We start from the raw sequence: 12,772 nt of genomic DNA, 5'->3' as shown, positions 1-12,772 counted from the left end.
AATATGCGCTTACATTTTGGTTATGAAGGAAGATTACCGTAATTTTTTAATACCACAATGTTTTGTACTCATATTATAAACATTCGAGATCATAATTGCTTTGTTAATAGATAGATAGGCTTCTGAACCAGACCAGAAGTTTTAGTCTAGCGAATTTTATTTTCCTTTCGAGAAACAACATCTCATCACTAAAAGGTATATGACAAAAATGGGTTGAGATAATTTACATGTGTAAAAAATAGATTTTTCATAGATCAGTGACCTATGACAAAAAAGGAATTAGAGAATTGTTAATTTAAAAATATAATATCCAGTTCACGCTTCGCAAATCACCAACGCATTTCGCAAGCTAAAACGTGTATTTATATCTGCTGAAAAAGTGAAAGATGAAATGGGTGTCTGCCAACACAGATTCTTTCCTCCTACATTATCCCCAGAGGGAAATAGATCACTTTTGATCTTTAATCTCTTTGTTTAACAGAAGTATTAAACATACTATTTCTTGTTGGATGAAACAAAACAGAAGTGGGAGGTAGGTGATCATTTAGAAGCCCTCGCATTTCTAATGTATTTGCTCAGTATGAAACAGAATGGACTTTTTTCCGATGTTAAATGTGTTTTCAAGTCGCTTTGGTATATAAATGATTGATCTATTAGTTCTTGTACCATTCATCGATTTCCGAAAGATAAAACTTACATCACTAGATGATATTCCCTCTTTAGAAAAGTTGAAAAGAAGTTTATTTTGAAGAAACTATGGATCGTATTTCTTTGAGTAAGAAGTATTTGTTCTAAGAACAATGACGCTATAATAACTTCTTATTCGATAAAACGGTAAAGAATGTTCTGGGAAAGTAATGATCTTCAAGCAGACTCTTACGTTTTTCTAGATGTGTTTTGTAATCTTAAGATGGAGTATGGTATTCTTATTCCACTTATTTTTTTCTCTGAACAAGAGACATTTTATAGTCATATATCTATTTCAGAAATTTATTTTATACAGAAAATTTTCAGTTTTTCAGTTAATATTTGTTATATTAGAGTAAAAAAGAAATCTATGTTAAGAGAAACACCGAACTTGACATTGAGGTGTAGTTTTTAATAAGCCATGTCCAACACGCAATAAGAGATCTGGATTTAAAACTGAATTCTTTGTTCATTAAATGACAGTGAAACACCATTTATACGTTTCTTAAGTATACCTCTTTTACATTATGTGCGTTTTATATCTATTCTGATTCTTGTGAATAGTAAAATATTACATTTATACGATGCATAACTTCGGTCAAATGTCACTTCTCTCCTGAAGAGCCTTTCTTTTAGTTTCATCAGCATTGTCTTTCACTGGTAGTATTTAAAAATTGTACAAGGGGAAACAAGGAGGGAAAGCGAAGTTAAGGGATATTTCAGACTCGTACGGAGTTTGAAATTGGATTGGTGGATGAAGCATCTAGAGATTTAAAAAATAAATAAATAAAATAAAATAAAATAAAATCTGCTGACCAGACAAGTTTGTTGGTGAGAGACGCTTCATTTCTCTCTTGCTTGATAAACACTAATTTTAAGTGCGACTGCTATTTGCACTTTCCGCTCATTTTTAAACTTAACATACTGCTGAAATGTTTAGAAAATTGTTCTCCCACCTACACGTATACCAATCTGTCTGCTCCGTAAATTTGAGAAGAAATTGAAGCAGTTAGAAGAGTCAGTGATCATATCTGAAGTTCAAAGCCCTGAAGAGTTTATAAAGGATAGATAAAAGTGGAATTGTTGAAAACTAGCTATTCCTGTGTTATCACTGAAAACATTAGTTTGCTCTAAGTACAAAGAAAGCATTAGGTTTTTATAGCTAAAAACTGTGAAAAACCATATATACATTTCTCAGGTATACATCTTTTACATCTATACGACTTTCATATCTATTCTGATTCGTGTTAATAGTAAAATATTTCATTTAGACGATGCATAATTTTAGTCATACGTCACTTTCTCCCTGATTAAGAAGAATTAAGTGAAAGATGTGATAATAGTATTTGTTCCTAGAACAAACTCTACTATCATATCTTAAAATAGAATTTCGAATATTCATTTTTCTCATTTTTTATCTTTTTATTTCCTTGTACGAACTAACGGAAGTATCGGAATCACGAAAAATTTCGGATATAATTTTTCAACAGAAATATCCATTTTGACTGTTACCGAATGGGTTTCGTCAAATTTTTTTTTCTATGACGTCTGTTCATACGGGCAGAATAAAAAACTCTGTTATCCATAACGGATTTTTAAATGGATTCAAAAGAGAATTTTTTGTGCTGTCTGTACTTACGTACGTCCGTATGTATGTATCTCACATAACTCAAAAACAATTAGCCATAGAACTTTGAAATTTTGCATGTGAGACTGCTACAACATCTAGTTGTGTAACTCCTTTTTTTATTGCAATCGGCAGTACCAAATATATATATATATATATATATTATATATATAATCTGCAGTATATTATGAAAAACAGACTAAAAAATTAAGAAAGTTGTGTTGATTTCGATCCAACAGTTGTGAAATATGAATAGTCGCTGGTTTATGAATGAAATATGTTCATCGAAATATCTTTTGCTCGGTTTTGTATTTGACACTGCAACTGGTCGGACAGTAACTCTGATTCCTGATGGAAAGTTTAGACACAAGAACAACAATGATGTTCATAATAGCAAAGGTTTTTACAGGAAATTAATACAATAATAATAATTTATAGAAACTGCTTTGCTCTATACTATTTTTTTTAAATTCAGACTAATCAGACTTGAAAACAAACTTATGTAGAATTTTAAGAAAAGAAAGCAAAAGAAACTACAAAAGCAGATAGTATAAATTGGAATAGAAAGAGAATTACGTTCTGTACAGACTGCAAGCTTCAGCTGCGTTATATTCTACAACTAAGTTGCTTAGGATTTTTAAGTTTATTTGATTTTACGTTTTGAGTTACGTTTATTTAGTCACCAATGAAAGTTTGTTGTTTCTTTGTAGCTAAATTTACTTAGATTTTTGCCAAGGCTGTTTGTAACTGCTGTTGTTATCACACAAAGTTCGAACAAAGCTTGCCAGCTTTATGTTATTTTGTAGCTGGCGAGCTTCTCTTCCTTTAGTTATTATTATGGCAGCACCGCTTAATTAGAAAAGAATTATTATAGAAATAAATACTTCCACGAAAACTCCATATCATATTTTCTACTTGCAAGAAAGTTCGAAAGCCTGTCATACATAAAATATTTTCGGCTTGTGTGACATCGTGCATTGTAAATTATACTATCAATCTAGGAGGAAGGTTACAAGCATAAGGAGAAGAGATGTTTGCCGTTAGGAATTTACTGTTATATCCACAAATTATTATTTTTAGCTTCAAGGTATCTGTCGTTCATCTTCTGATAAATCTTTTTCTTTGAGAAAATATTCTTCAAATTCGCTTTTGCTGTAGTTATCTCAGCGCTGCTCCGGTCTTTCTATATTTTATTATAAAATATTTTTTAAAGAATGATAATTTATAGATAATTAATATGCCTCCTCGCCGTTGCGTGAGCGAAACGAAATGAAAACTTCAGGAAGTAGGAAAACCTATACGAAACGAGGTGGTAAACACAATACGAAAATAAGTTTCTTTTTCGTCAGATTGATTGTATGTAGCTTCCGACCTTCGAACGAAGAGTAATGACCCACTTTCCTAGATAGCGCGGAATTTCCCCAGCTAGAATGGTTTTGTTTTGACAAGGGTGTGGAAAAGATGGGGACCACGTAAGGGTGCCGTCGACCTTTGGAATCTCAGAATTTCTATGTCATGTCAACGCCTGCTTTGCTTTCGATGCTAATAATGAGAAATTTAACGGGATAATATCAATATTCTTGCGTTTGGGTAAAAGAACATTTAAGGGTACAGACAATCAGCATCATTTGTTTTATATAAAAATTAATATTTCCGTTGGATGATATGTAAAAGAATTATTTAGAAATTATATATTATCAGAGGATTTTCTTTTGAATACATATGTAAGTAAATGAAGGATTCTTTATAAATATGCAATCAGACGACTGATGAAAATATTATTTATAAATGAGTTAATCTGAGCAGCTAATCCACAGGGTATTTCATTAATAATTTTAAAAAAAATGTTTCATCTTTATATGTGAAATACATAATCTGTGTGTACATATCCATGTTTCATCTTTATATGTGAAATACATAATCTGTGTGTACATATCCAAGTGATCAGAAGGTTGTTGATGCGTGTTCCTTGATCTATTGCACCAAGATATTTTACTGTACATTTATTTACACTTTATTTACAAGCCGTATGCCACCTGGCATGTTTACAAGCGTTATGCCTCCTGGCATGTACATGAGACACATATTCTGCCACCTGGCATGTAAATTGATACATCATACTAGTTTTCTGCCACCTGACAGATACGATGCAATTACCTCAATTAGTGGTAATACGTCCGACATTTTGGCGCGTCCGCTCCCTTTACGTTATGTAACGCAACTAACTCTTTGTGCGGTGCGGCCTCTGGCTACAAATCACCGCAATCACTGAGGGGGCCAAAACATCGTGTGTGCGTGTTTTTTAAGAGTGTGTTACAGTTAAAACATCGGATTTGCTTTCTGTTTAAAGCATTGGAAAGTATATCAGAAGCAAAAAGGCCATAATTGAATCAGAATGTATCTGAATCGTCTCAAAAAATCATTTATGAATAACTCTAGGTTTTTATTGAATTAATCAAAAATCGTATATGAAACTGCTTTAATTAATTTTTTTAAATACCTACCGGTTAAAATTCAGACAATGGAGGTCCCCTTTTCTGCATGAAACAAAAGTATTTCGCCTGACAAAATATTGTAAATCTTTGAAGAAAAAGGACCTTCATTGCTTAAGCTAGAATTTTGTGATAATATCAAACTAACCATTAAGGCTCGAATTTTGCCTAATTTTACGTTTAAACTTTGGCGTTAAACGTTTCATATGAAGTAGAATGTAAATGATGAATAGAATGTATGAGTGAAATGCTTAAAATTGAGTTTTGCTGTTGCATTAAGCTATATTTTATCAGTCTGATAAGTTAAATAATAATATTTTCTTTTGAAAACGTACTGTGTTTTTATATCTACGTAGTAGAAACTCCAGAATCGTGAGTTTGTTTTCAGCGATTAAAAAAAATCAGCAATTTCCGAATCTGTTTTATGTAATATGAAATTGTATTAGACGAAATGGGCGCTTTCATTTGTAATTTTTTCCTTCTCTTTCATTTCTAGACACCTCTGACAATGATTTCCTTCCCTCCGTATCCCCTGATCATCTCTTGTCTGATGGTGGCCTGGGTCTTGCCATTGACTCAAAGTACAGATATCGATTTCGTGTACCACAATTACCAAAGTATGACATCTGTGCTGCATCAACTGGCTAATGAGTATCCACAATTAACGAAGTTGTACTCAGTTGGTAAATCCACTCAAGGTAAATAAATTTATATTTATCATTCATAAGATAGTATGATAAATGTAGTTTTATTTGTTATGAAATCAGTAATATAAAAAAATTACTTGTGTGGTTAATACAAATCTTAAGTCTAATGATGTTTGAAGTTTAAAAAAAGAGCGTTAAAAATTGCCAAAAAAGATTTATTTTTAATATTAATAATATTAATATAATTAATTTTAATTAATATTAATATAATTAAGATGATATGATATTTATTTAATATTAATATTGATGATGATATTTATTTAATATTAATATAATTAAGATGATAAATTGGAACAAACTATTATTATGACTATTAAATATTAGGCAAGCTTTGACAATTAAACCAGCTAAGAAGCTCCAGCTATAGCTGAATAATCTAACAGAATAACGTTCCTAAAAACAGTCTTTTGATTTACGTATTAGTAGCTATTTTCGTCATTTCTTAGAACAAGACATGATACTTGACTGAAACTGTACTTGATACACTCACACCCACAGTTGTGGTGTGTTTCTCTTTTGTTACATGCCGTTTTGATTTCTTTTATTTGGCTAAAGATTTCTTAATTTTTTCTTGATCATTACATACTTCTTATTCACTGTGTTACTATCCCTTTATGATTTCTCTTATGTTTAATATTAATAGGAAGCAATTTCATTCGTAAGTCCTGTATGGAAGCATCTCATCTAAGGAAGAAAATCCTCACATATATGTGAGGATACGTTGCTTAATCTGTTAACTATGTAAAATTGCTTTGCTTAATCTGCTAACTATCCGTTTGCAGCAGATTCGAAAAAATATTATGTTCGTAGACAATGGAGTCGAAATTAACAGCCACAGATTTTGGAAAATTGTTTTGACCATTCCATCTAGCGTTTCTATAACCATACTTGGTTTTCATATGTAGTCGTAAAGATATGCCTAAGAATAAGACTGAGCTTCAGAAATGAATGACTCGTTTTCTTGATTTAAACATTTTAGAATTAGATTTTTATCTAGAGTGCTACGGGGGGTTTCTGTTTCCCTTTTCATGACTTATTCTGAACTATTAGGTTTTGAAGCAGGAGATGTGAAAAATGTGCGATTCCCTCGCCAGGCACTCGAACCTGGAACTCGCGAATACGCGTCGAGCATGCTTCCAGTTACACCACGAAGGCATGCTGGAGGGAGGAAGAAAATACCTTATATACTCCCCTTTTAAAGGGCGACGCACTCACCAAATCCTGGTGGTGACGAATTATTGTCCACCACCTTTTAGTTCGGGAGCCACTGTAGAATCATTAGTTATATATATATATATATATATATACATATATATCTATATATTATATATATAGATATATAATCATTAGTTATACATATATGTAATAATAAAATTCCATAGTCACGAATACACTTAAAATTCTAACTGTATGTTCTTTTCATTTTTAATGGCGACGGTCTCTTATTTGAAAGTACGTGGAATTAAATCCCCAGCCCCGTAGTCAAGTTGTTTTTCCCGCCTTTTCTACACGTACAGTTATAGAATGTTCTCAAGATATTTAAAGCGAACTGGAATGGCTAACGAGGCTTACGTCATTTCTTGGAAGCTCCGCCTTTCCAGAGGCTATAAAAGGATTCGCAAAGGAATATTGGGGTTTTTTCTTTAATGTAACGATGCAGTAAACTTCATGCAAAAAGTTATTAGTAATTATTTTTTATTTACTCCGGAAATATGATTTTTGTAACTGCTATTTCTCCTGACCAATAATAAATGGATCCTGTTTTTTAAACTTATCGTCTGATAATTTAAGCTACGACTACATCTATTTTTCTTCACCAATCTATTTATTCCGGACAAAAGCTGGTACATTACATATATATAGATAGATATAAGCAGGAAATGTGAAAAATGTGCAGTGCCATCGCTGGGACTTTAATCTGGACCTCTCGAATACGCTCTGAGTGTGCTACTGTTTCACCATGGAGGCGTGAAGGAAGGAGAAAATATATTATAAACAAAAAGAGGTATTTCGGGACCAAGAAAACTTTAATCTTTCGCTGAAGATACTGCAGCAATCGGCAAGCTCATATCAGACAAGACATATCAGACAGCTTAATATAACTCATCATCTGTAGTTGCTACAAAGAAGTCTTTTGAAGGCTGTAGAGTTGCGCGCCTCCAACTTGCACGCAACCAAGAGGTGACTGGAAAAATGACAGAGTCTTGCTAAGGGTTTAAGTCCCTTTTTATTCAACTTAAGAAGTTACAATTGCGTGCTCTTGACGCTCACAAACTACGCCGACTCGGCGGTAAAATAAAAATAAGAACCTGAAAAGAAACTAATAACAAGACTCTAACTACGAGGCTCTCTAAAAGTAACTAACCTCACCGCGTTTTACAATACCGCTGCTAATTCAGCAAACTTTGAATATCACGTTGAACGATTAACAATTCTCCAAGGCAAGCACACAGGCCGAAACGCGGGGTTCTTCAATTTCTGGCTAACTACCTCCGCGCTCGTGAAGTACGAACAGCACACTTCGAACTCGTTTCCTTTCTATTTAACTCAGAATACTTCCGCTGATAATTTGAATCCTTGCGCGTTCTACTAAAATTTACATACTCTGGCATTGGCAGTTCCAGGGGAAAGTAAGGCTTGACAGGAAAGATAGTTTAAACTTAAAATAAATGTTAGTTAAAATAAATATAAACCCTACATTTGCCGCTGCCAGAATTTGGAAAACTTGGAAGCGGGTCCTACAAACGACCTGTTGTAAGTTTCTATAATTCTGAACTAACTCTCGAGAGCCTCGTTTACACAAAAAAATCTTATGTAACAAATTATATACTAAATTTCTGTCGATACTTATAAATCTCTCTTCTTACAGCAACTTTTCCTGGACTTCATCAATCAATCTTGTTGTTTTCCTTCCAGCATCTGGAAGGAAAACAACAAGATTGATACATATTGACTTTCGTCAAAACATAGAACTTCGTATTTATGCATAACATTTCGGAACAAAAGAGAAAAAAAATTTTATAGAAGATTTTAACTTATCTTTGAGTTTTCGATGATTGAAACTCCGTCATTCTTTTCTGGCAATATTGTTCCCATATTATAGGTTTCATGGACGTCAATCTTCTCCTTACTGACCTCCGAGTGTCGTCCACATTAGTTTTTCTTTTGCGTCCTCTGCATGTTGGCCTCTTGGCGGAGTAATCGTCGGGTTGTTGTCGTTTTCGTTTTTCCATTGGACGGCTGGTCTTGACGTCCTCCTGTCTGGAGTCCTTCTTGAATTTCTTCTGTTGTTCCTGGCATTTTCGTTCCTCCTGCTGCCTTTTCAGTTTCCGAAACAGCGGCCTTGCTTGCACCTGACTCTCTGGCCCTGGGAGCGTTCTCCTTGATGTATAATTTCTCCTGCGATACGTTGTAGGTGGTGTTTTGCTCTTTACCACGGTTTCTTTACGCGGTGCATCTGCATTCTTGTTTTTCTTAAATGCTGGAGTTTGAAAGTTTTCATTTTTTTCATTTTGGTACCGTCGTCCGGGTTGTAGAAGGGCTAGGTCTCTTTTCAGTTCTCTGTTTCTTGGGTGGTGGAACAGTTGTTATTTCTGGGCCTTCTACTTCGTTTAGGCTTGAGTCCTGCAAGAAACATTTAAGGATTTCAAAATCATTTGGATTATAGTATTTTTTCACCTGGTCGGGACTTCCTTTACAGATCTACCTTCTCTCGTTCTTAAGATACAATACGACTCCTTTGATTTCCTGAATTACATAGGGGCCTTCAAATTTTGGAGCTAGCTTTGCAGTATAATTGTCTGGGGCACTTGATAAAGAAAATTTCCGCTTCAATACTTTATCCCCAACTTTAAAATCTGCTTCACGGCGTTTTCTATCATAATACACTTTTTGCTTATTTCTTGCCGTATCTGACCTTTTAAGCGCCTGATCAATAATTTTTTGCACATCTTTCTGTTTAAACTCTTGCTCTCTTTGTTGCACAAAGAATAATTTATCTAAAGGCGTAATTAACTTTCGGCCTAAAAATAATTCTGCTGGAGTTTTTCCCGTAGTATCGTTATTTGCCGTTCTTAAAGCATAAGCTAATTCATTTATGTAGCCATCCCAGCGCTTGTGATGTGTGCTAAAGTAACTGCGAATTATTTTTACTATATTTTTATTCACTCTTTCTGCTATGTTTGCCTGTGGTCTATACGGAACCATTTTGATATGGCGTATGCCAAGTCCATTGCATATGTTTTCAAATATTTGACTAATGAATTGTTTTCCGTTATCGCTAATGACTTTCATCGGTGAACCGTATTTTAAAATGTATTTGTGTAAGAATGCATCTGCGACTGTTTTGGCTGACGCGCGTTTAAGTGGAACAATTTCTGTCCATTTTGAAAAATGATCTACTATTACTAAAAGAAAACGATTTTTATTGAACTCACTCTGGGGGAAGGGACCAAGAAGATCTATGCCTAAAATTTCATTCGGAAATGTAGCGCGAATGCTACTTAAGTACCCGGCCGGGCTGTAATTAATATCATTTATTAACTGACATTGATTGCAGGACCTTACATACGCAGTTACTATTTTGTATAATTGCGGGAAATATACCGCCTCGCGTACACTTTTTAAAGTCTTTCTGACCCCTAAATGACCCGCTGTTTTCGCGTCGTGTAATTCCTTCAAAATGCTTAATCGAAGCGAGGCTGGGATGACTGGTTTGTACTCAAGATTTTCGTTTGTTGTTTTCGTATAGAATAATAAATTATCTATTATTTCATAGTTTTCTGCTCTATTTCTTATCGCATCGATATCTGTGTGCTCAAAGCTTTCGGGGTCTTTCAAATATGCATAGATATTTCCAAATTCAGGATCAGCTTTCAGTTCAGTGATAATCGTATCTCTAGAATCTAAAATTTTTGAAGTCAACACAGCGCATTTAAGTTCATTTCCTTCATCGTCCAGTTTTATACGAGAAAGTGCGTCAGCTACATTGTTTTCCTTACCCGGTTTATATTTTATTGTGATATTATATTCTTGGAGTTTTAAAGCCCATCTTGTTAACCTGGGCGTTAGGTTTTTCCCCGAGTAAAGTCTACCAACAGCCGCATGATCCGAAAAGACTGTTACTGGCGATTTGCCGGAATAAACTCGAAATTTGTGTACAGCCATTAATACGGCTAATGTTTCTCTCTCTGTAGCTGTATAATTCCTTTGTGTCTGATTCAACGTTTTACTAAAAAATGCCAGAGGATGGCTATTTTGCATAAGAACCGCACCCACCGCATAGTCTGACGCATCTGCTGCAATTTCCAGGTTTTCGTCCCCCTCCGGGAATTTTAAAACAGGGCCATTGATGAGCGCTTCTTTTAATCTTTCAAATGCTGTATTTGCTTCCGCTGTCCACGTAAATTTACCTCTCTTTCTTTTGATTACTAAGAGTGGTTCAACAATATTAGCGAAATCTTTTATGAAAGACCGATAGTAAGAACATAACCCAATGAAAGAAGAAAGTTTCTTGGCGGTGTTGGGCGGTGGGAAATTCTTGATGGCTTTTATTTTTGAATCTTGCGTTTCTATACCCTTTTGCGTAATTTTATAACCCAGATATTTAAGTTCTTTAGTTGCGAACTTGTATTTTGAGGCGTTAATTGTAAGATCGGCCTCTTTTAATAATTTAGAAACTTCTTCTAGGTCTTTAATATGTTGTTCCAACGTACTACTCGTTATAATTATATCATCTAGATAGATTAAAGTCGATTTTCCTAGGACAGGCTTTAGAACAATGTCCATAGCTCTCTGGAATGTTGATGGGACCCCACACAACCCAAAGGGCATGCGTAAAAATGCGTAAGTGCCCGATTTTGTGATAAACGCGGTTTTATGTCTGTCTTCGGGTCTCATAGCTATTTGATAGTAGCCAGACGTTAAGTCGAAAGTAGACATGTATCTTGTCGATTTGATCTGTCTAATAATTTCCTCTATAACCGGCAAAGGGTAAACTGGGAATTTAGTAATACTATTTAGTTTTCTGTAATCGATAGCAAACCTCCAAGCCCTTTCTTCCGAAGGAGGAAACTCGTTCTTTTTCCTACATAGTACGACTGGACTCGCGTACTCACTATTTATGGGCGTTATTATTTTATTCTTTATCATCTCCTGAATGTGTTCATCGATGATTACGTCTTTTTGTTTGTCATAGCGGTAAGGTTTAGTCCTACAAGGTTTTTCGGCATTTAATTGTATCTGATGCGTAACTATTTGGCAACTACCAGGCTTTTCTGAAAACAAGTTAGAAAAATTACTCACCACTTGCTGGATGGCTTGACTTTCATGGTCATTCAGATGGCTAAGGTCCACTTGCGATTTCTCCACAGGTTCCACCACCCTCTGGTCCATCTCCAGCACCACGGAACTGTCTTGAAAATTCAGCTTGGCCCACGCGGCCCTTAAAAAGTCCATACCTAAAATAAGAGGATTTTGCAGATTCTTCACTACAAAAATTAATACTTTGAGGCTTTCCTCTTTTACCTGTATGTTTAATGATAATTTCCCGATGCAGTGACCTGTTTTTCCTTGCGCAGCTATAATTTCCGTATTTTTGGTTTTAAATAATCGTACCCTATAAAAATTCTTTTTGAAGAATGTTTCGCTCATAAAATTTCCTTCTGCTCCTGTATCGATGAGGGCTTCTACTGGTACATCGCCAACCAGGACTTGTATAATTAGTAGATGTGAGTTTTTTACGATGACCGTATTTAAATGTCTTTTTGAGGGTTTTTTTAAAACTTCCGGGGTCTGGACCCTCCCTTTCACAGGCCCCTCTACTCGTTTAAAGCTTTCCTTTCAATTTGCGCCTTCTGGGTACGCGGATGTTTATTTTCGAATTTTCTTTTTGGGCCTTGACCTTCGAGGTTCGATGAGGTAGCTTGATAGCTCTTTCCCCCATAAGAGCGATTTGCATTTCTGGTTTCCTCATTTGAAGATTTCCTTCGGGTACTTTGAGAATACGTTGCCCCTCTAGCTTTTTCCGCTATTCTGCGATTTTGAAACTTCACCGCCAATTCGAAGAGCTCCTGCAATGTGCTGGGTTTCTAATTTCGAAGTAGTCTTGAACAGCGGGTAACAATCTTGGTAAGATTATTTCAATAATCTCCTCATCGGGTTTCTTCCCATACAGCATATCCGTCAGCTTAATTTTTCGTAGAATAAAGTCCGTCAACTCTTCTATATCCCGTTGATAGAAACTATATAGTTCGACTTCC

At 34.9% G+C, this 12,772-nt stretch overlaps 1 protein-coding gene across 2 annotated transcripts in view; it reads left to right on the top strand.

The window, feature by feature from the left end:
- The window catches only part of LOC118190855 (carboxypeptidase D-like), a 164,044-nt gene that overhangs the window by 65,051 nt on the left and 86,221 nt on the right, over positions 1-12,772 (top strand). For both annotated transcript variants that reach the window (XM_085813148.1, XM_085813149.1), the window contains exon 2: positions 5,303-5,504. In XM_085813148.1, coding sequence (XP_085669274.1) covers positions 5,315-5,504 — 190 coding nt within the window. In that variant the 5' untranslated portion in view covers positions 5,303-5,314. The remainder of the gene's footprint in view (positions 1-5,302; positions 5,505-12,772) is intronic.

Source organism: Stegodyphus dumicola, chromosome 3 (genome assembly GCF_044657685.1).
Source record: "Stegodyphus dumicola isolate Sdum_Otavi_A_Nest chromosome 3, ASM4465768v1".
In the NCBI taxonomy this organism is placed as follows: Eukaryota; Metazoa; Arthropoda; class Arachnida; order Araneae; family Eresidae; genus Stegodyphus; species Stegodyphus dumicola.
The sequence above is the reverse complement of the archived record's forward strand: the minus strand, read 5'-3'. Positions and strand labels throughout refer to the sequence as shown.